General features: G+C 42.4%; 1 protein-coding gene across 2 annotated transcripts in view; it reads right to left on the bottom strand.

The window, feature by feature from the left end:
* Positions 1-20,460, bottom strand: part of OTUD7A (OTU deubiquitinase 7A) — a 305,631-nt gene that overhangs the window by 40,839 nt on the left and 244,332 nt on the right. For both annotated transcript variants that reach the window (XM_090028797.1, XM_090028798.1), the window contains one exon: positions 5,239-5,366. In XM_090028797.1, the coding sequence (XP_089884923.1) occupies positions 5,239-5,366 (128 nt within the window). The remainder of the gene's footprint in view (positions 1-5,238; positions 5,367-20,460) is intronic.

Raw genomic sequence — 20,460 nt, 5'->3', positions numbered from 1 at the left:
AGGGGCCCTTTTGGCCTCTGAATTCTTTCCGTAACTAGAAAATAAGGATAATTAACAACAGTTGCCAACTTCATGGCTTTAAAAGAAAGTATTATGCATGCGTTAAATGTGTTAGTTTCAAGTGTGCTCCAGTCAGTTCTATAGTCAACATCTGCCTTGGTTTTATGCATTGTAACAATGTGAGAAAATATTTGAAAACAAATGTAGATCAGGGAAAAATGCTTTATACAATGGTGTGTTTAATGGTGCATTATTCACTGGAAAGCAGAGGTGGGGCTGCTAAAGACCCCACCTATTATGTTGTCAGACACTTCTTGTAATAAAATGCCATTTTCAACTGCTTACAACATTGCATAACAGCATCAATTTGGACTGAAAATGGCACTATGCAGGGTTTTGCCTCACTCAGGTTGATTTTTTTTAAAGCTTGAATCAAAATTGTGAAGATATTTCCACGAATGAGGCTAGGGGAAAAAATACATAATTTTGCCCTTATTAGAAAATTTGAGGACCTTTTCTTTAAACAGCTCAGTGATTACATTCTTTGACCCAAGGCCTTAGCAAAGGGTGGGCTTTGTGTCAGGGCTGAACAGATTCTATATCCCCTAGACTTCATTTAGCTTGGAATAGAATCAAACTTCCTCTGGTGTCAGCAAATATCTGTGGAATGTACTCAGAGATGTGAGTTTTCTGGAAAATTTTGAATTGGAAAATTTTCCAATGCCCTAAACAGAGTGTGATCTAATTTAGCATGTTTATTTGACTTATATTTAGTAAACAAAACTAAAAAAGTACCCCCATGTTAATTTTATGTCCCAATAGCCGTAAGTATTGGAACTGTAATATTTGATTACAAAAAAATTAAATACAGCACACTTAGCATGGTTTAACGTTCTACTCAAAGAAATTGAGAGCTTTATGTGGAAAGAAATTATTTTTATTGGAATACTTGTAAAAATGTAAAGACAATACACAATAAGATGTACTTCCCTTATGTTTAAATTTAAGAAAAAAACCCAAAGGCGCTGAAAACTGTTGACACACTAATTTTAGCACACCCAAAGAACTGTGCTTGATATGCCATGGTTGTCCACTCATCCACTTCAACAGAGTTTAACTCTCTTCTACTGAAGTCATTGTGACACCTGTAGTTTCACTCTCACTATCGGTAGAAGCACTTGCACTACTTATTAGTTCCATTTCAGAATCAGACTGAGGCAAATCTGATTCAGAACTACTTGAACCACATTCTCTTTCACTAAAGGATGATTTTACCAATGAGTCTATGGGCAAGAGCAACTTATCATTGCACTGCATCTTCTTCAGTAATTGTGCTTCTGATTCTCCAAAGCAAGAGATTTTGAGAAATAGAAACAAGCTTAGTAGTGCATTCATTTGTTAGCCTATTCCTCTTTTTTGTCTCGATTGAACAGAAGCCCTTCCAGTTCTGTTCACAAGAAGCTGTGCTGGGGAATGCTTAGGAACCTTAGAGCAATCCTGGACAAGTCGGGTGTTACAGTATCCCTTCCACCATGTGCGAGGAGACATATTCTCTGCTGCCTGCCAAATGATGTCTTTGCTCCAAAGGTTATCTTTTGCGCAGTACTCGGCAATGCCTGTCATCACAACTATTTCATTGATGTTGGGGACATTCTTAGCTACTTCCATAATTGTATCAAGAGCAGTAGATAATTCTTCTTCTGACAAATGTTGTCTTCTGTATTGGGGATCCAAAATGTTTGCTGCCAGATGAACTGCAAAACTCACATCTCTTAGTAAACATTTGTTTTACTACTATTTCTTTTTTGGATAGAGGTGAAGAAGGCAACAGCTCAATTAGATTGTCATTCAGTTGTCTGAATATCTCTTGAATATTTGCAAGGCCTTCAAGTTTCTTGATAGCCACTGAAACTGGTAGTAGCAAGCTGAATGCTCCTTGAACTCGAACCCAGAACACATCATTGTTGAGAATCTGCTTCCGAATGTTTGCAGGAATAATCTGGGATACTGTGTCATCTATTGAGGCACACTGCGAACAGTTCTTTGTGCACAGCAAACTATGTAAACACTTTGTAGACAAGCCCCATCTATTTTCTCCTGGCAATAAAAGTGCACTTTCTTTCCTCTCCATCTTTTTCTGTAGTTTCTTCTAGGTCTGATTAGCAAGATGATGATAGCTGAATACACAATCACTTTGCACTTTCCCAACATTGTCTTCATTGTATTCACAATTACTGTGTCCTTTGTCAGAAGATTCAACCCATGAGCAAGACAGTCAAATACTACTAAATGAGGATACTTAGTCTTTAATATTTGCCATGCAGCTTTCATGTTACTTCCATTATCAGTTACAAGGGCTTGCACTTTCAATCTCTTCATGCAGTAATTTGGCTATGTATTCACCTGTATAACTAGAATATTTAGCAGAAATTGCTTTCAGGAATATTGGTTCAGGTGTTGCTAACTTTATGTTCAATAAAGGATTTCCTGGTATATCAGTCCATCCACCTAACATCAGAGTAGGTGATTCTGCTTGACGAATCCTTTGAATAACCATTGTTTGAATTCTGTCAAACTCTCTATCTAAGAGAGAATGGGATAAATGATAACATGATGGCAACTTATACGATGGGTGAATCAGTTTGTAATGTTCCTTCCAGTATTGATTTTCAGTTATGGAACAAGGTGTAGCACTTGCACATATAGCTCGAGCTTATGTCGCATCTGCTTTTTCTTGATCTGCTTTTGACATTTTGTCCACAAAGCTTGATACAAAGCTTGACTATCTTGAGCAGCTACTCATGGTGGATCACAAATCTGGTGACAGTGATCTTGAAAGTGAGGATCCTGCTTCTTCTTCCCCCAGACTTGGCAGCTCAACATTTTCATTTTCCATTTTTCGCAATTTTTGCTATTTGCCTGAGCTACCAAGTTCCTGCAACAAAAGGGGGAAAATATTTTTATTTTAGCCTATTCTAGTCTGGCCTTATCCACCAGAAGGAGAAGCGGCTGGGAGCTTGCTTCCCCCCACCCTGCCAGAAAGAACACTCTGCTGCTCAACTTGCTGCTCAGTTGCCCTGGGACTGCAGAGCTAAAGGGAAGTACAGTTTGTCCTCTGCCACTGGCCAGAGGATTAAGCTCACTCTGCTGGGTTGAAATAGTTAACTATTTATCTATTATGTCATTTAAAAAAAATTATTGTTAAGCCTAAGCCACTTTGGGTGATAAGTGCAAGCAGAAAAGCAAGATACAAATATTTAAATAATAAATAAATAAATAAATAAATAGTTCAGAGTTGCATTAACAACTTTTAAAAGTATAATGTTTTAAAACAATATAGATGCTAGTCTATACTGTGTGTTGTTTAACATATTAATTTGTTTACTTACATAGGATTCCTGAAGTAGACTTTTCTCAGACGATGTTGTTCCACCACTTCGCTATATTAGCTTTCTGTATATGGCTTGTACTCTTTCAGAACTGTTTCTACATGTTATTATATGTGTTTCTTCATTCTTGTTGTGTTGTTAGCATACTCCTGCCCACAATATTTACATCTAGCAACTTTCTTCCTTCCTTCAGTGGCTTGAACTTCACTCTAATGATGCCCCACACTAGTTTTTTTCTCATTAGGCTTTATTATGACTACTTCAAACCAAAAGCACTAAAAACTAACAGATCTTATGCAAACACTTCCAACTTCCCCAACTCAAGAAAATAAATGAGACACTGCTCTGTGTGTTTGCTGAACTGAAAGAGAAACAAAAATTAATCACAGTTTTAGTTTTGGTTTTGATTTCACTTGCAGTCTGAGATGAAATAAGAATTTTAGATTTGGTTTTGATTTGACCTGCACAGATAATTAGGTGAATTCATAACTTGATTTTGGTTTGGATTATAGGAGTGTATTTACCCTCTTGTTTACAAATCAATTAAAACATATATGTATTATCTCACATGCTTTTAGGGATAATCACCTGAAAAACACTCATTACAACTTTGAAACCGACAAGCTTGCATAATATTATATTGGCATCCATTCATTGTGACTAATTACTTTTATGAAACACTGAATTTTTAGAAATGGAACACTTCCCACGGAAAAATAAAGCACTGGAAAATTTTCTGCCCCACATCTCTGAACATACTAATAATGTATATGCATCCTCCTCCTTTAGTGCTGGTCCATGTAGAGCAGTGATTCTCAACCATGCAGGGCAAGACCCTTTTAAGCAGGGGTGTCTGGCCCCCTGGCCTGGATGAGTGGCTTGGGGCCTGTCCATGAGCCAAATTGGGCCCATGGACCCCCTCCCTTCTCCCGCCCCAGCATATCTGATCTGGTGGCTGCTCCAGTTGGTACCTGCCTCAGCTGGTAACACCTACTCTAGGACATGCGCTACTTACAGCCCTCACAGGCACCACATGGAGCATGGGTCCAGGCCTGGCTGGAATGGACAACTCATGAGGAACCATCCAGGAACTGCTGGGGTGAGTGCCACACAGAGCATGGTTACTCTCTGGCCATAGCGCACCACTTGTGATGCCTGCTCAGGGCACGTCACAGAATTATACAGCACACCACAGAACTGTAGAGCACATAAAATAGTGGCTCAGATTTCATAAGGAAATCAATTTGTGGGGGGAAAACATATTACAAAAGAAGTGCAGCTGCTGATAGTGCAATTATGATTATGGAGGGCTGGTAGGGAGAGGAGAAGAGGGTACAGCAGGATTAGTATTTTGCTGACAAAAACCTATTACCTGATGAACTTTATTGTGGATGTCTCAAATATTAATACCTTTTGTTTTTTACAGAGGGCAAATATTCATAGTGCTGTATATGTTTTGTTACATGCAGGAACTCAAAGGAATGCTGTGGGCTTCACAAATGGAAAAGTCTTTGAAATGTAGTTCATTTTTTTAGTCATAATTATGTAAGACTGCCATACATTTTTTATTAAATTTGTTATGTTCTAAAATTCCTTGGATACTTCAGTTATGTTCAGTGTCTTGGGGAACAGAGTATCAAAGCCCCTTAGTAATCTGGTCAGCTAGTGTCCTACATACGTTTTTTGCATTGCCCTAAATGAAATTATTCTCTTGCCATTCTGCTCTCCATTTCAGAAGCATCAGAAGATGCTTTATAAAATACCAAGATCTGTTTGAATGTGTCTTTTGTCTGTCTGTGATAACCGAGTTGATTTAGTTAGTTCTAAAAATTGCGAATAAAAGACTTACCTTCTCCCCCTGAGTCTCTTAGCATTGTGTCTGCTACTACAACAATTGGTCTTCTCAAGATATGGGCTAAGACAAAAACATGGAACTCTTCTAAGCTCTCGTACACAGGGTCTTCTGAATTGTCAACTCTGGAAAGCACAGCATAATGACTTTAGTTGGTCAGGCAAACAAAAGCAGACATTCCACCCTTCCAAAAAGTTATTAGAATAGACAAAGACAGAGAGAGAAACAAGAGGTCTATATTCCTCAAGGAAACTATTATCAACACCTAGAATCTCTGCCTTTGCAGAATCTGGTTCAAATTCAGGCCAGGTTAGGACTGATCTATACTCTTTACAACCTAATCTGTATCCAATGGATTAGCAATTCCTGGTCAAGATACAGTCAAACTTGTATCTGAATGAGGCAAAGGTCTGTAAAACCACAACCACAATTGTCCCTCCTGTACATAAACACAAGTTGGAGAATAAAGTACTCTCCAGCCTTCCCCATAAAGTTTGAAGCACATTGGCAAAGAAGTGCAAGCAGCGGGCAGTGTCATCCAAGTTATCCCTCCCTTGTGGAGAGCGGATTTCAGTCTCAAAGTGCCTCTAAATCTTTTAATCAATATTCATTAAAAAAAAAAAGATGAGAACAATTGGAGTAAGGCTTATTATATCTGGTTATTAATATTTTTGCTTCTGAACATTAAAAATTCTGTTTAACCAAATATTTGGAACTTAAGAAGCCACAAAACAAATTAAATATTGAATAGCATTTCCTTGTCTTTGTCTTAAGCACTACCTCATTATGATGCCAGTTGAGCTTGGGGCTGTGTAAGGTACAGACAGAGAGACAACCTGCCATGAGGTACACTAGGATGTGAACTTAGAGTGTGTCAGATACTACAACATAACTCATGGTGCCTCTGACCCCCTGATAAGTGAAAGGCAAATTTGGGCACACTACTTCTCTCATATTGTAGGGTTAAGAGCATGCATACAGGCAGTTACTGAAGAACAACTGATGCACTAAGTTCACACCCTAGCTTACATCGTGGTAAGGTGTTCATCTGCCTGTACCCCAAACAGCCCCAAGCTCAACCAGCACCATAATGAGACAGTGCTTAAAACAAAGACAAGTAAGTGCTATTCATGATAGGACAGGAGACAACAGAAAGAACTAGGAAAAAGTTATATTAAATTCTCCACACAATGAAAGTGTAGGATGATCTTTTAACATTTAGAGCTGCTCAAGAAAGAGAGGTTATTTGGTAATATTTCACATTCAGCAATATGACATTTTGCATCAAAATAAGAGGCTAATTCTGTAGATCAAATTATATCCATGATTAGACCCAAGTCTTGGACTTCAAAGGCAGCCAAAATGATTAAATTACCTACAAAAAGAATCTGGAAGAGACAAGTACATAGAAGATGTAGTTAGCAAATTAGAATAGCATCAGTTATCTATCTGGAGTGATCTTCAGACTGTTTCTGTTCTATTCAAAATCTGATGTCTGAAAGGTACCCAATGACCGAGGATGGAGAATGCCATAACTACCGGATGTTCATTAAAAGGGACAAATAAATCTGGTTGACATGTAAATAGCCTTGAAAAGCCAGACTGAATTGTCTAACTGATATTATCCAGGAGGAGTAAAGAGATACAAAGATAAGGAACTCATCTGCAATGCTGGGGCATGCAAGGTGAGACGTGTATTTTGTCAGTGCTCATTCAAGTGTATAGAGTCCCCAGGGCAGTGCCTTAGGACTTTACATAGGATTTGTTCATCTATGGCCACAGGTATCAAGTGCCACAAAGAAAAATATAACATGATAAACAGGGATGATAAAACCAGCATCCACATCCAGAGGGCCACAGTTATTCCTGGGAAAGCAATTTCAGAAATTCTCTATGAAATTACTTTTAAAAAGAGGAGCTCATGGTGTCATAAAATGGACTAATCTTATTCCCTCCACCATACGCATTTCCATAAACACCCTGTTTTTTGCATACATTAACTTACATATATACATACATACATGTGCATATATATGCACACACACACACACACACACAACTATACAAATGTAGACAACTTTACTGAAAAGAATGGTGCGAAGTATACAAGATGCAAATCTTGAAAAACTAGCCAATGCCCATTATGAATGATAGATTTCAAAGGAGTGTTTATATGGTCTGCCCCGCCCCTGCCCATTCTGTTGTCCCTCACTGCCAAGCCATAGCCCTGCAAGCCCTACTGCTGCCTGTGACTCCCAACACACTGACCCCAGCCCTGCCAGCGTCCCTTACTCACCAAACTGCAGTACCCTGCCCCCCTGAGCCCTGATGGTGCCCATCACTCCTGACCCGCAGCCTCCCACCCCCACCATCCCTGCTGGTGCCCCTCACTCCTGACCCAGAGCCCCCTGGCACTGCCAGTACCCCCCCATACTCCCAACCCATAGTCCCTTGCCCCTAGCCCGGTGCCCCACACTCCTGACTAGCAGTCCCCTGTCCCTCCAGCCCTGCTGGAGAGGCCCCAGCTGTCCCATACTCACTGGGCCAGAGAGCCAGGTCTTCGATTCGTGCGGGTAGCAGCGGAACATGTCTGACCCCAGTGAACGCTGACGGAAGAGGAGGGGAGGCTTGTGGCAGCCCCTGCCTTGGGATGAGGCTGCCGCACCACACCAGACAGCCTGGCCACGGCCCCCTTCCTCTCTCCCTCCTTCCTCCCCACCTCCATGCCCCTCCACAGCCTCTTGTGGTTGCTCAGCCCCTGGAGCACAGGCACCGGCCCCTGTGCTGCGGGTCATCCACAGAGTTCCCTGCTGCCTCCTAGCCCCCCAGCCCCTTTCCACCCCTGGAGAACAGGCAACCCTCCTCTCCCCCCCTCTTCGGACCAAATGTCTGCATTTCTCCTTTGCACTAGGGGTGGGAGCAGGGGAAGGGTGACCACAGGCAGCAGGGAGCACCACGTGGGTTTGTGCACCTCCGCAGTTGCAAGCTGGTCCATGTGTGCTTCCTGCTACCTGCAGTCACACTCCCCCTGCTCCCACCAGCAGAGCAAAGGGAAATCCCAGACAACCTGCCTGGACAGAGATCATAGGGTTTAAAAAGAGTGGGGATACATCTGGGGAAACCCAGATGTATGGTAAGCCTATTTTGGCAGCAGCACATGCACACTTGATCAGAAGTGTTACGGACAGACAGACAAGACTCAGCCCTTTATTATAAGAGAATGTTCTGTGCCCAGCAGCCCCAGAATATAGGATGGCAAAGCAAGGACATGAATTTAACGATTTGGAGAACAGGTGCCATTGTTTCTTAAAGCTTTAACAGTGTGCTAAAATGCCAGAGATCTCCTGCTTTCCCAGGAGATGAGCACTTGATCAAAAATTCCACTGCAGCCTATGGAAAACCTCCCACTGAATTCACTGAGCCTTGGACCAAACCCTTAATTGCAGAAGTCAAAATTGCATGTGATCAGCATCTTTTGCAAACAGAGCCAAAAAAACCCTCTCATTTGTCAAACACCATGTTTTAGTCTGTGAGAATGAGCCTATTATATTTTTGGTTCCACAAACTGACTGAGCATTAAGCCCTTTTTTACACTTGGCTGAACTTATCTTGTGGCAATTCTACCCCCAGTGCAAAATGGTTTATTTTATGTAATTTTAAGTTTTCATTTTCTCAGCCATTTTTCTAATGCTTTTATTGTTCTATACTTCCTCCTGACCTTACGTCATTAGGTCTTCTGAAGGTTGCTTTGCATTATGTCTGGCAGGGTAATGGGAAGAGAAGTCAGCAGGAGTGAAAGCAGAAGGGATAAAATACGAAGGGACAGGAGGGAGGGGGATAGAGAGAAATTACACCCAGCTACTATGGGTGCATTGATAAAGATTTTTTGGGTTGATACTGATGGCCAATTATTAACAAGCCACATCAGCTGATATTGATCTGATTGCTGACATGAAGCCTGGCCACTTGGAGAGTACCATCCATCTGGTAAGTCTGTTTTGGGGAAGGGGCAGAGAGGGGAGGGACATGGGGTGGTAGACAGAAGCCCCCATGGTGAGGGAGGGAATGGGGCAGGTGCTGCTCAGCCAGGGCGGGACAGGGTATGGGACAGAGCTGCACGAAGTGGGAGGGTAGTGGCTCCTGCCACTGAGTACACTCTTAGGGGAGGCATGGGGACATCTGCCCCCCAGATCTGTGTGTGGGGCGAGGGTAAGCTGCCCATTGCAGACTGGGGCTGGGCAGTGCCTGGCTCTTCTTGGTTGGAGTTTGGGTTGGGGCTGCATTTGGGGCAGGTGGCAGCACTGGGAGGGGGGCAACAGCTACCCCAGAATTCACTATAGCTCTCCCATAGCTCCCACTCTAGTGCCAGCATTGCCCAGCACAGATCCAGCTTAACATCCCCTTGCCAGGAACAGCTCAGCACCACCCCCAGCCCACAGCAGCAGCCTGGCTTCATCCCACACACAGATCCAGGAGGCACACCCCCGCTATGCCTCCCCCAGGGGTGTACGCAGTGGCAGGAGTCACCTCCACTTCCTCCTATTCCCTGCAGCTCTGTCCCACACCCTGTCCCACTCTGGCTGGATAGTGCCTGCCCCTGCCGCACTCACTGTGGGGACCTCGATTTGCACCCCATAACCCTTCCCTCCCCTCTGCCCCATCAGACTTACCAGATGGATGCTACTCTTCAAGCTGCCAGGCTAGCCACATGCATGCTGTGGCTGTGCACATGCATGTGGCATTTATCTGCGACATTATCGGCCAAATCAGTCAAAAATTGCCGACATCAATTTTCCTTTTATCAGTGCTGATACAATATGGACTGATGTATTGGTGCACCTCTACCAGTTACCCAATTGCTATTAAGAAAAAATTCAATGCACAGATTCCATGAGTAAGATGCATGACCAATCAAGGATGTCAGCACAGCCTAAGGACTTTACCAAATTAGGGCATTTTATTCCTATCTTACTCTTATGCACAATGAAAACTTTCTGGCACTTGGCCATATGTTGAAGGACTTGAATTACAGCAGCAACAACAACAACAAAATCTCAGTGTAAAATCAATTCCTCTATAACATTATCTCAAGTGATCTTTCCTGCCCAAGTGCAGTGGGGCTGGACCCAACGATCTGTAAAGTCTCTTCCACTCCCTAAAAACTATGCAACCCCTCTTCTGTTTTCATGTATTCAGCTCTACTTTAAACACTTCTTTCTTCACTCTTAAAAGGTGAAGTGCAACTTTTTGGGATACAAATTTCAATACAGTGCATGAGGAACTAGCTGCAAAAATCATATGTCAAAGAAAATGCATGGATAATTCCAAGTGGATGACTCTTACAATGCACCATCCATGTCTTTTTCTGTGACTGCTTCTTCACTTCCCCCACTTAGCTCCCTCTGTGCCACAGAAATTATAAAGTGAGGAGCTTTATGCTATGATCAATACATTCTCATAGAACCACCAAAAATTAGGGTTGGAAGTTACCTAAAGAGGCCATCTTGTCCACCCCACCCTACTCGAAACAGAACCATCCATAACTAGATCATCCCAGCCAAGTCTTTGTCAAGTTGAGTCTTAAAATCCTTCTAGGATAGAGTTTCCACAACCTCTCTGGATAACCTGTTCCAGTGCTTTACTACCCTGCTCATGATACATTTTTCCCCAATATTGAACCTAAATTTCCCTTGAGGCAACTTGAGACCATTACTCCTTGTTCTGTCATCTGCCACCACTTACAACAGTCTAACTCCATCCTCTTCGGAGTCACCCCCTTCAGGTAGCTGAAGGCTGCTATTAAGCCCTCCCCCCTCCCCCACCCCCACCCCCCTGCCCCCCAGCCTTCTCTTCTGAAGGCTAAATAAGCCCAGGTCCCTCAGACTCTCCTCAGAAGTCATGCGTCCCAGCCCCCAAACAATTTTCATTGCCCTCCACTGGAGTCTCTCCAATTTGCCCACATCCTTTCTGTAGTGGGGGGCTCATAACTGGACACAGTACTCCAGATGTGTCCTTACCAGTGCAGAATAGAGGGGAAGAATCACTTCCCTGACCTGCTGGCAACGCTCCTACTAATGCAGCTCAGTATACCATTAGCCTTCTTTGCAACATGGACACACTGTTGGCTCATCATCTTCAGCTTGTTGACAACTGTAACCCCCAAGTACTTTTCTGCTAAATAAACACCATTGATAGAACTTTACTAGAATAAAATTAGTTTCTTTTCAAGCAAGGCTATATCCTTTGCCTGTGTACAGCACTGAAAAAGTCAGAAAAAAATGACTAGCAGCCTGTACATTGTGAAATAAATGAGCTATCCATAGCAAGTGCTGCTGAGAAAGCAGCTTTGAAAGTTTCACATAGCTATACAAAGACTGAAAATGAACTGAACCCTGTGTGCCCTTCTTTACAGAACATTGTATATAAATCTGTGACAATAAGCGACCATCCAAAAGATAAAGACAAATGGGCAGCCAGAAGCAATGGTTCACTGTTTGTCCATTTTTCACATCTCACTGGAAGTTTTTGTCAATGGTACAGAATTCTGAGAAAAATTAAACTAAAAATAAAAATCTCTCCAAAGGCAGAGGATGTACAGTGACTACATTTTTTTTAATTTTGAGAATTTAGGGATTTGTTTATATAGAAAAAGAAAAAACTGGGAGAAGGAAACATATTCATCAAAATTTATTCACAGAAATAAGGGTTTTTAAAGCAAGTTTGCTTATTTCTTTACTACATATATGACAATCTGAAAACAAATTCATGTATAAACTACAGGGTAGAGCATCTTGTCTGTATCATGAATAATAAAATCATATAGTTATACAGCACAGTGCACTTTCAGCCTGAAGGAACCCATTTCTTTTATGGTACCACACACACAGCGCCAAAGAAGAACATCTACTATTATGGCAGCATTAGTGCACAATAACCTTAGCTGAGGAAAACTGTTATGAAAATATTTTTTTAATTGAATTTTTGTTTTCATTGCAACTTCAATCTTGTAATCCTCTCCTGTCAGGTCAGATGATATCCAAAGGCTTTTTCTTCAATTCCTACAGTTTGGAGCATCAATATACCAACCCAGACACAAGGTTACCAATTTTGGTGCCATGGGCAGAGATGCTAGAGAGCGGGAAGGTAGGGGTGGAGGCAGGTAGTAAGAGCTAGAGAGTGTTACGACTCAAGACCCTCACTGCTTTTACCTTGGCTGTTGCTGCCCCCACGCGGGCCCTTGGGGGCCACTGTTCTGACTCCCTTTCTAAATCAGCACCCGAGGCTGGTGCCCTGCTCCCCCACCCCTGCTTATGCCACTGTATCGAACCCTGGTGCATACGATGAGAACATTCAGCATGTGAATAGACTGTTTTTTTCCTCAGAGATTATAAGCACCATATAACTTCTGTAAGGGTCATGTCTTATGTGGGCAATATAACCCTACTACTGCTCTTCTAACTGTCACTTTAATGGACAACTTCTAGGGGGAAACTAGGGTGCTGTGTAGGAAGCTGCAATTGGCTGCAATTCATGTTTTGAAACGCTATGATCCTTTAGGATGAAATGTGATACAGAACATGGATAACAGTAATCTTGCTCTTAAGAATCTTTGAATCTGTAAGATGATACCAACATATACTACTTGCTACCTCAAATTCCAGGCTATTGTGACTTTGTTAACCATGAAGCGTTTCTGGTAGAAGTCAGTATTGCTGGGAAGTTGCAGATTTCTAGTTTATATTATATAATAGATTCCAAATCTACCTCATTTCCCATGAAAGCTTTTACCTCAGACTGTTTCTCTCACTGTCTTTCCCAGAAGATCGTTTTAAAATCTGCTTCAAGCTTAGGCTGACCTCACATTAACTCAGTGAATTTGGAGACTGTTTCCAAATGGCAAGTGAAATTTGGGAACTGCTCAACAAAGTATAAACAATAACCCAACAGTTTTTCTTCTGTTCCTTTTTCATTGATTATTTACACCTTAACACAAACAGATAAAATAATGTGGACCCAAATGAAACGTGCACAAACAGAACAAGATACCTCATAAAAATGAGCAATGAAAAAAAGACTGAAAAGATCACAGTATTATAATGTGGGTGCATCTATATGTGCTGCAATGGTGCCATTGTTATTGCACTGTCGTTTAGTATTTCCTTTTGAAAGTACTAAAAGGCAGTGCAGTAACACCCTGTACTGTGCTGCACCGCACACGGTTATTTTTAGTCACTACGTTGCCACAGCAATGCACTATAACCAGGGAGTGCATCGCTACAGCAACACAGCTGTGGCGTCATGGTTCTCGTCTGTGAACACTACATCACCATAGCACGTTGCTATAGTGATGCAGATCATGCATAGATGTGTCCTGTGAGGATGGTCAGTGTTACATCAAAGTTAGGATTCAGGATAAGGACATGGCCTCATATGCGGGAAAGAGAAAGTGATACACACCAAAGGAATGTGAAATGTGTGAGGCTTTACACAAGTGATATCCTGCACCATTCTCCATGGCTACAGGAAACTCAAATTGTTCTGCGGATACAAGGGGGAAATGAGGAAAAAAGAGGAATGAACCTGTTAAATGAACAAGATCACCAGAACGCCCCAAGGAATGACAAGGACCAATGCTCATAAACTCCTCCATGACCATTTTAGGCTGGACATAAGGAAAAACTTCTTTACTGTCCGAGCCCTCAAGGCCTGGAATAGATTCCCTCCAGAGGTGCTGCAGACACCTACTCTGAACCCTTTCAAGGAATGTTTGGATGCTTATCTTGCTGGGATCCTTTGACCCTAACTGACTTTCTACCCCTGGGGTAGGGGGCTGGACTTGATGATCTCTCGAGGTCCCTTCCAGCCCTAATGTCTATGAAACCTAAGAAGATCAAGTTGGTTGCCATCTTTCTCCAATTAATCCACAAACTGCATCAATATACTAACAAAAAACTGTACTTTGGATATGCATAGTGAAATACTGTGGATTATAGGGGGGGCTGCAGCAAGGCTACATATCAGTCTTATTCCTGATACCCAGATAATAGAGGCAGGGAAGATGGAACATTGTTTGTCCTCTGGTAGCATGCAGGGGTCCCTCATCTAGTCCAGGATTCTGCTGTGCTAGGCACTGTGCAAACAGTACAAAAAGATAGTTCGTCTGCCAAAGAGTTTACTCCACACAAGCCAAAGCTGACTTCTCCATTGGCTCGATGTTGAAAACACAGGCTTTGGAAATAGGCTGTATTCAATTCGGATTCAGATTCAGCACAAATCAGTGACAGTGATTTGATTTGTTGATTTGGATCACTGTCCCCAATTCAATTTGGCCGAATCTGAATCTGAAGATTTGATGCTGATTCTGAAAACCAGAGACTCAGCCATAGACACAGCTTTAAATGTTTTTTCTACATACCTCGAGGTACTAGGCACAGGTCATGAACACTGCAGTGCTGGGGCAGATGGAGCATTCCACAGAAGCATGGGAGGGTCTCCTGTGTGTTCAGCGGCAAAGCCAGAAGTTGATCAGAAGTACTTCCAGGCCACTTCCGGGTCCACCAGGTAGCACGTGGTGGGCCCCACAGCATTCCCCTGGCTCGGTGATCAGCCACAGGTGGAGCCTGGGTGGTCCCCCAGACCCAGAAGGCACCAGTTGCTGAGCCAGGCGGGGCCCCCAGTGCGCTCCCTGGCAGACCTGGAAGTGGACCGGAAGTGCTTCTTGTCAACTTCTGAGTGCCCTGTGCTCCTGTGGGACTCTCCATTCGCCCCACCATCACAGCATTCATGAGCCACCTGCTATCTTGAGGCATGTAGAAAAAACATTTGAAGCTGTGTCTATGTCCAAATTGCTGAATCTTTACGAGTCTCTCTGAATTGATTCGGAGGGTTCCAATTCAATTCGGAGAGATTAAAGGATCTCCTGATTTGATATGAAGATTCAGCCACCAAATCAGGCTGAATCTCCGTTGAATTGAATCAGGGACAGAAGCTTTGCACAGCCCTAATATACATATACATACATGTCTGGGAGTGCGTGTGTGTGTGTGCGCGCACGTGCATGCATATACACACAAACCCACACTATTCTCAATTCATAATATATATATTATTCTCACAATTCATATTTTTGTATACTGAGATTAAGTCTGCAAAAGACATCCCTCAATTGGAAGGGATGCCAAAAACCTATAATAAGCAAAATATAATAGAAACAAACAAATCAGAGTCTAGCTCTCAGTCCGAAATTGGGTTGGACTGGACGATTCCTATTTTAAAACTATACTAGTAGCATCAGTACTAGTATGGTAGCACACAAAAGCTCCAAACTTGATTCGGAACTCCATTGTTCTATACAAAATGCCTCCCCTCCTATGCAAACAGCTTACCCATATATAACATGAGCATATTTACCTGGCAGTGAATATCTGTGGAACCTGCTGTAACATTTCCAAAATGATAAGAAGTATAACAGGATTTTCTAATTTTCCCTAGTACTAGTTAGAAATTCCTTTCTTTTTTCATTAGTATTTTGGATGAAGATCTACAGTATTTATAGTTGTATGCTTCCCTCTAAACCACCAGTACCAATTAAATATGTCCTTAAACAGTCAACTCAGAAACAAATTAGTGTTACATAGCAAGATTTTCAAATTACTTTATTCTGTTCCTAAGGAGATCTTTATCTTTTAATGTAGCTAGAATTTCTCATCAAATTGGGGGTCACATATTTTGGGGGCAGCACAGAAGAGCTGCAGGGCAACCCAGCACAGGCTCCGGGTGGCTGTAGTAGGAAGCACCAGGCAGCAGTGACGGGGAGGGGCTGCTTTTCCCCCGCATTGAACAACAGTTTCTGCCCAGCTGCTGCAGGTGTGAGCAGGCGAGTCCAGAGCAGGCACAGGGCAGGCCAGGTCAGGGCTGGGATGCAGGTATTGTAGGGCTGGGGCCAACAATGGTGGCAAATGGAAGAAGCTGCTGCAGCCTCATCTGCCTAGAAAGGCAATCCAGCTGTGAAGCCACCCCAGCCCCACTAGGGGGTCTAGGGGGCAGCAGGATGCAGCATGGGCAAGCAGGGCAGAGCAGGCGCGGGGCAGGCTGGGGGTGGGGATGTGACATAAATTTCAGCTGATTCACTACTGCTGAGGTGAGTCCAAAGTGGCCATGGGGCAGGGTGGGGCTGGGGCTGTGCGCTGTTGGTGCTGGCAGGGAGGCACCACAAGGTGTGCAGGCTCCGGGCTTTTGCAGGGCAGAGGTGGGTGCTGACCAGCTCAGGGGGGTGTGCACAGGGGGCTCCCATATGCACCCCACAACCACACCCTCCCCCACACACCCACAAACCTGCCCCAGAAAACCAGAACTTCCCCCCCACACACAATCGCACACCCCACAAACACCACACCCACTCACACCCTTCTCCACACCACTCCCCACATGCACCTGTCACACGCATGCACACACCCCTGCATGCCTCTTTGGGGAGCCCCACTTACTGCTATGCACACCCCCTCAACCACACACACACATCCAGCCACCCTTTCCCTCCACACACCCCACAAATCCTATACCCACACACACACCTACACATTCCCACAAACACAGCCCCCACAAACCCCCTATCCACCCACCCAGATCCACACACACACAGAGCCCCTCAAAAACTGCCTACCCACCAACCATACCCCCCACATCCCTCCACCCCCCCATAAATAAGAGTACGACTTCATTTTGAGCTATTATGCAATCATCACAAATGCACACAAATCAGGACAAATTTAAAAAAAAAAAAAAAGGTAAAATATGTTATTGTGGATGTTTGATTTTTAATATATAATTTGTTTGTTTTTTTTTCCCCCAATTCCAAGATGGCAAACCCCTTTCCCAAACAGAGTACTTCCGAGGCAAAGGGAGGGACTTCTGGAAGCAAAGGGCAGGGGTTAGGGTCTGAGACTTCCAGTCCCAAAATGGCAACCGGGGGCAGAGCACCCATCAAGGGGCAGAGCCACCCTTACGGCCCTCAACAGCTCACCAAAACTCATTAAGTGGCCCTCAACCAAAATAATTGCCTGCCCCTGGGTTGGAGGTCTAGCACCCCTACTATAAAGCAATAGGCTTTGTTGAAGAATGACTAACATGTGACATGTGGGACCACCACTACTGGCTCATATTCACATTGCTGTCTGATTTTGATACTAAAATTAGAAGAAGAATAGCGAAATACAGCATTTCACCCATTACTGGAAAATGAGGTCCCATTTAAATACTAAGGAGAAATGCACTAAACCTTCTCACTACTTCAGGTTATATTGCCCTGACTTTAAACAAATTATTTCAGATTTTTATAAAGAATGAGAAAAGAAAAATCTATAAATATCTCAATGTTAACAAATGAAAAAATAAACAAATATTCAGTCAGTATATGTTCTCTAATGCATATGAGGCATAATAGACAATTTTGAAAAGGAAAGTTTACTCTTCACTCACATATCTTGCTTCTTTGGCTCCCACTCACCCATTTCTTCCCAGAGGAAACTTGACTCATCAGCTCCCCAGAGTGATTCAGATATGTTTCTAATTCAAACTTAAAAATGAATGTGTGGAGTTTTTATTATTAATGTTCATTATATTACATTTGTTAGAAAAAAATAATTGTGTGCAATGTGTGGGCACTGTTAGAATGTATGGAGCAAATACTGTCACCTTCCCATAGTCCTGATGGCACCAGTTTCCCTGAAAATATTAACAGAAAATCTTGTTATCCTATTCAAGAAGCACCAGCAGAATTTAAATATATGAGGAACAGATTTATATAAAGGGACTGTAATATATAAACCTCAAACTCAATGGTTACCTTGTCCATCATTGTAACTGTGTAAGACTGTTCCTTAAAGGACAGTTCCTACCTTTTATAACTCCTGCAAGCAATGGAAACACATATTTATTTTTCACGCTACTCAATCTCACTTTTAGGATTTTTTTGTTTTGTTTTTTTTACTGATATACAATTCATAGTTTCCATCTCTTAATTTCCTATTGCTACCACTGATTGAAATCTTTTTACTCTTTCATGTTCACAGCCTTCCAACATTTTCTGACAATTGTGTCACACCCATGGTTCTCGCTTAGAGAAAAAGGAGGTTAGGAGAATCACCCCTTTGGCAGGAATGAATCCTCATAAGGTAGTTTCTCCCAGAAGAAATTAATGGTGTCTATACATGTGCCCTGGGGCGGGGGAGGGTGGTTTAATTAGAGCCACTCCCACACAGCCACTCTAAAACGTCACAGCATCGTGCATCATCCCACATTTCAAAATGACTGCAGGGGCACTTTACCTAAAGCTCGTTCAACAAGTTTTAGTTAAAGTGCTCTCACTGCCATTTTGAAATGCGGGATGCTGAATACACATGATGTTGCAGCACACTGGAGCATTCCAATGAGAATACTCCAGGAAACTTGCTTAATCAAGGCTGTTCTGACATGTTCTAATTAGAACATGTCACAGCATATGTACACATACCCTAAATGTCTGTAGAAGGCCTATTTCCAGTCACACATTTCAGCCTGAAAGGTGAGCAGTAATTAGGTCTCAGAAAAGCACAGTACTGGGTTTTAATAGCATTTCAGCAATTAACTTATTTCTAGCCCAGAATTAAACACAATACATTATTTGTACATGGGAAATAAATGTATTTCCTCCTTGTGTTTTCCATACCTAATTCAAGTAATTCTATTAGGAAAAACATGTAAGTGGTGTGTAATATTTGTAGTTTGGATACTTTGTTCAAACTTATTTATATTATGGTTGTATATTTGTTATGCATTTAGCCAGAATCCTTAATAAACTGAATTGAATTGAATTGAGTTGAAATATGTAAGTGGGCTGAGTGTGTGAGAGAATTCACTGTACAATGCTGATTGATGTAGATTTATGATCTTTCAGTTGCATAGCCATATTTGTTCTCTTTGAGACGAGACTAATTTCTCTTTATTAGAAAAAGTGTGTGAGGGATGATTAGGAAAACACATAGCAACAGAGATGCTTATATCTATATTAAACTCTTGTACATTATGTTACTTGAATGAGGTTTTGTGCTTGTGCTTTTTTGTATATGAATGTGTGCTCCTTGCGAACTGCATTCTGTAATCAGTTAAATATCTATAGTACAACAGGAATTTGTCAGATATGGGGCAGCATCTTCTCCATATACACTCTATGCTTTGAAGTCATAAGCCCGTTTCATCCAGCATTTTTGCTCAGATTTGCTGTGTTCCATGTAACTTAAGTGTTTATGATACTAAGAGATCCCATTTCAAACTGAACTGCACCGGAGTTATGTTAACCAACCATGTTTATGCAACTGTTCTTAGGTTACATTAAGTCGAAATATAGTTTAAGTCAACTGAGAATCAGTCTCTAATAATGTGCCCCACACCAACAGTACACTGTTTTTGACTGATATCCTAAAATCTATTCATTGTTGTCCTAATATGGTTCTTTTTCCAGAGATTCCTGTTTATTTCACTGAACTAGTCAAGGAGAAATATACCTTATCACCTAAAATCAAAATAATTTCAAAGGAACATCTTTGCTAAATGGCTTTCTATGGTCTACCTGCCTCTAAGGGGTACTGCAAGGACTCATTAATGCCACTTTGAAAAGGTGTAAAGCATTACATAAAGGCTGCTTATTATTAAAGGAAAGCACTGCATCAAAACCCTCATCAACAAGGCTAGGGACAGAAATTACACATAAGTATAAGTGACTGGAAACTCAGAACAAATTGAACACAGCAGCAGCTGAGTACATATAAACCACTTCCAAATGGCCAAAACTAGTTTAAGATAAACCTGCATGGATGTAGTATCAGACTTAACTGATTTACGTTAACTCAATTTGAGCCTCTGTCGCAAATTCCCTCCAGATTCAAGTTAACTCACAGCCTTCCAGCATCCCAGGATGCTTTGCACCCCCCTCTTTCACAGGTGGGTGGGCTAGCCTTGGCCCAAGCTTTCTTTTTCATCCCAAGCAGTGAGGCGTGCTCTAGCATGCCCAGCTTCTGGCCTGGGTCACTGCAGGCATGCAACTGCATTTCCAGAATCTAAAGTGTGCTCCATGCATTCCTGGGGCTGAGAGCCCCCATCAGCTGATCAGAGCCTGCACCATCATCTGATTAGAGCTCCCAGCCATGCGAGCATATGATGCATTCCCGTGGCTGGGAGCTCTGA

The sequence above is a fragment of the Crocodylus siamensis genome, chromosome 15, assembly GCF_052110815.1.
Source record: "Crocodylus siamensis isolate JL-2025a chromosome 15, ASM5211081v1, whole genome shotgun sequence".
Classification (NCBI taxonomy): domain Eukaryota; kingdom Metazoa; phylum Chordata; order Crocodylia; family Crocodylidae; genus Crocodylus; species Crocodylus siamensis.
This window is presented reverse-complemented; position numbering and strand designations above follow the sequence as displayed.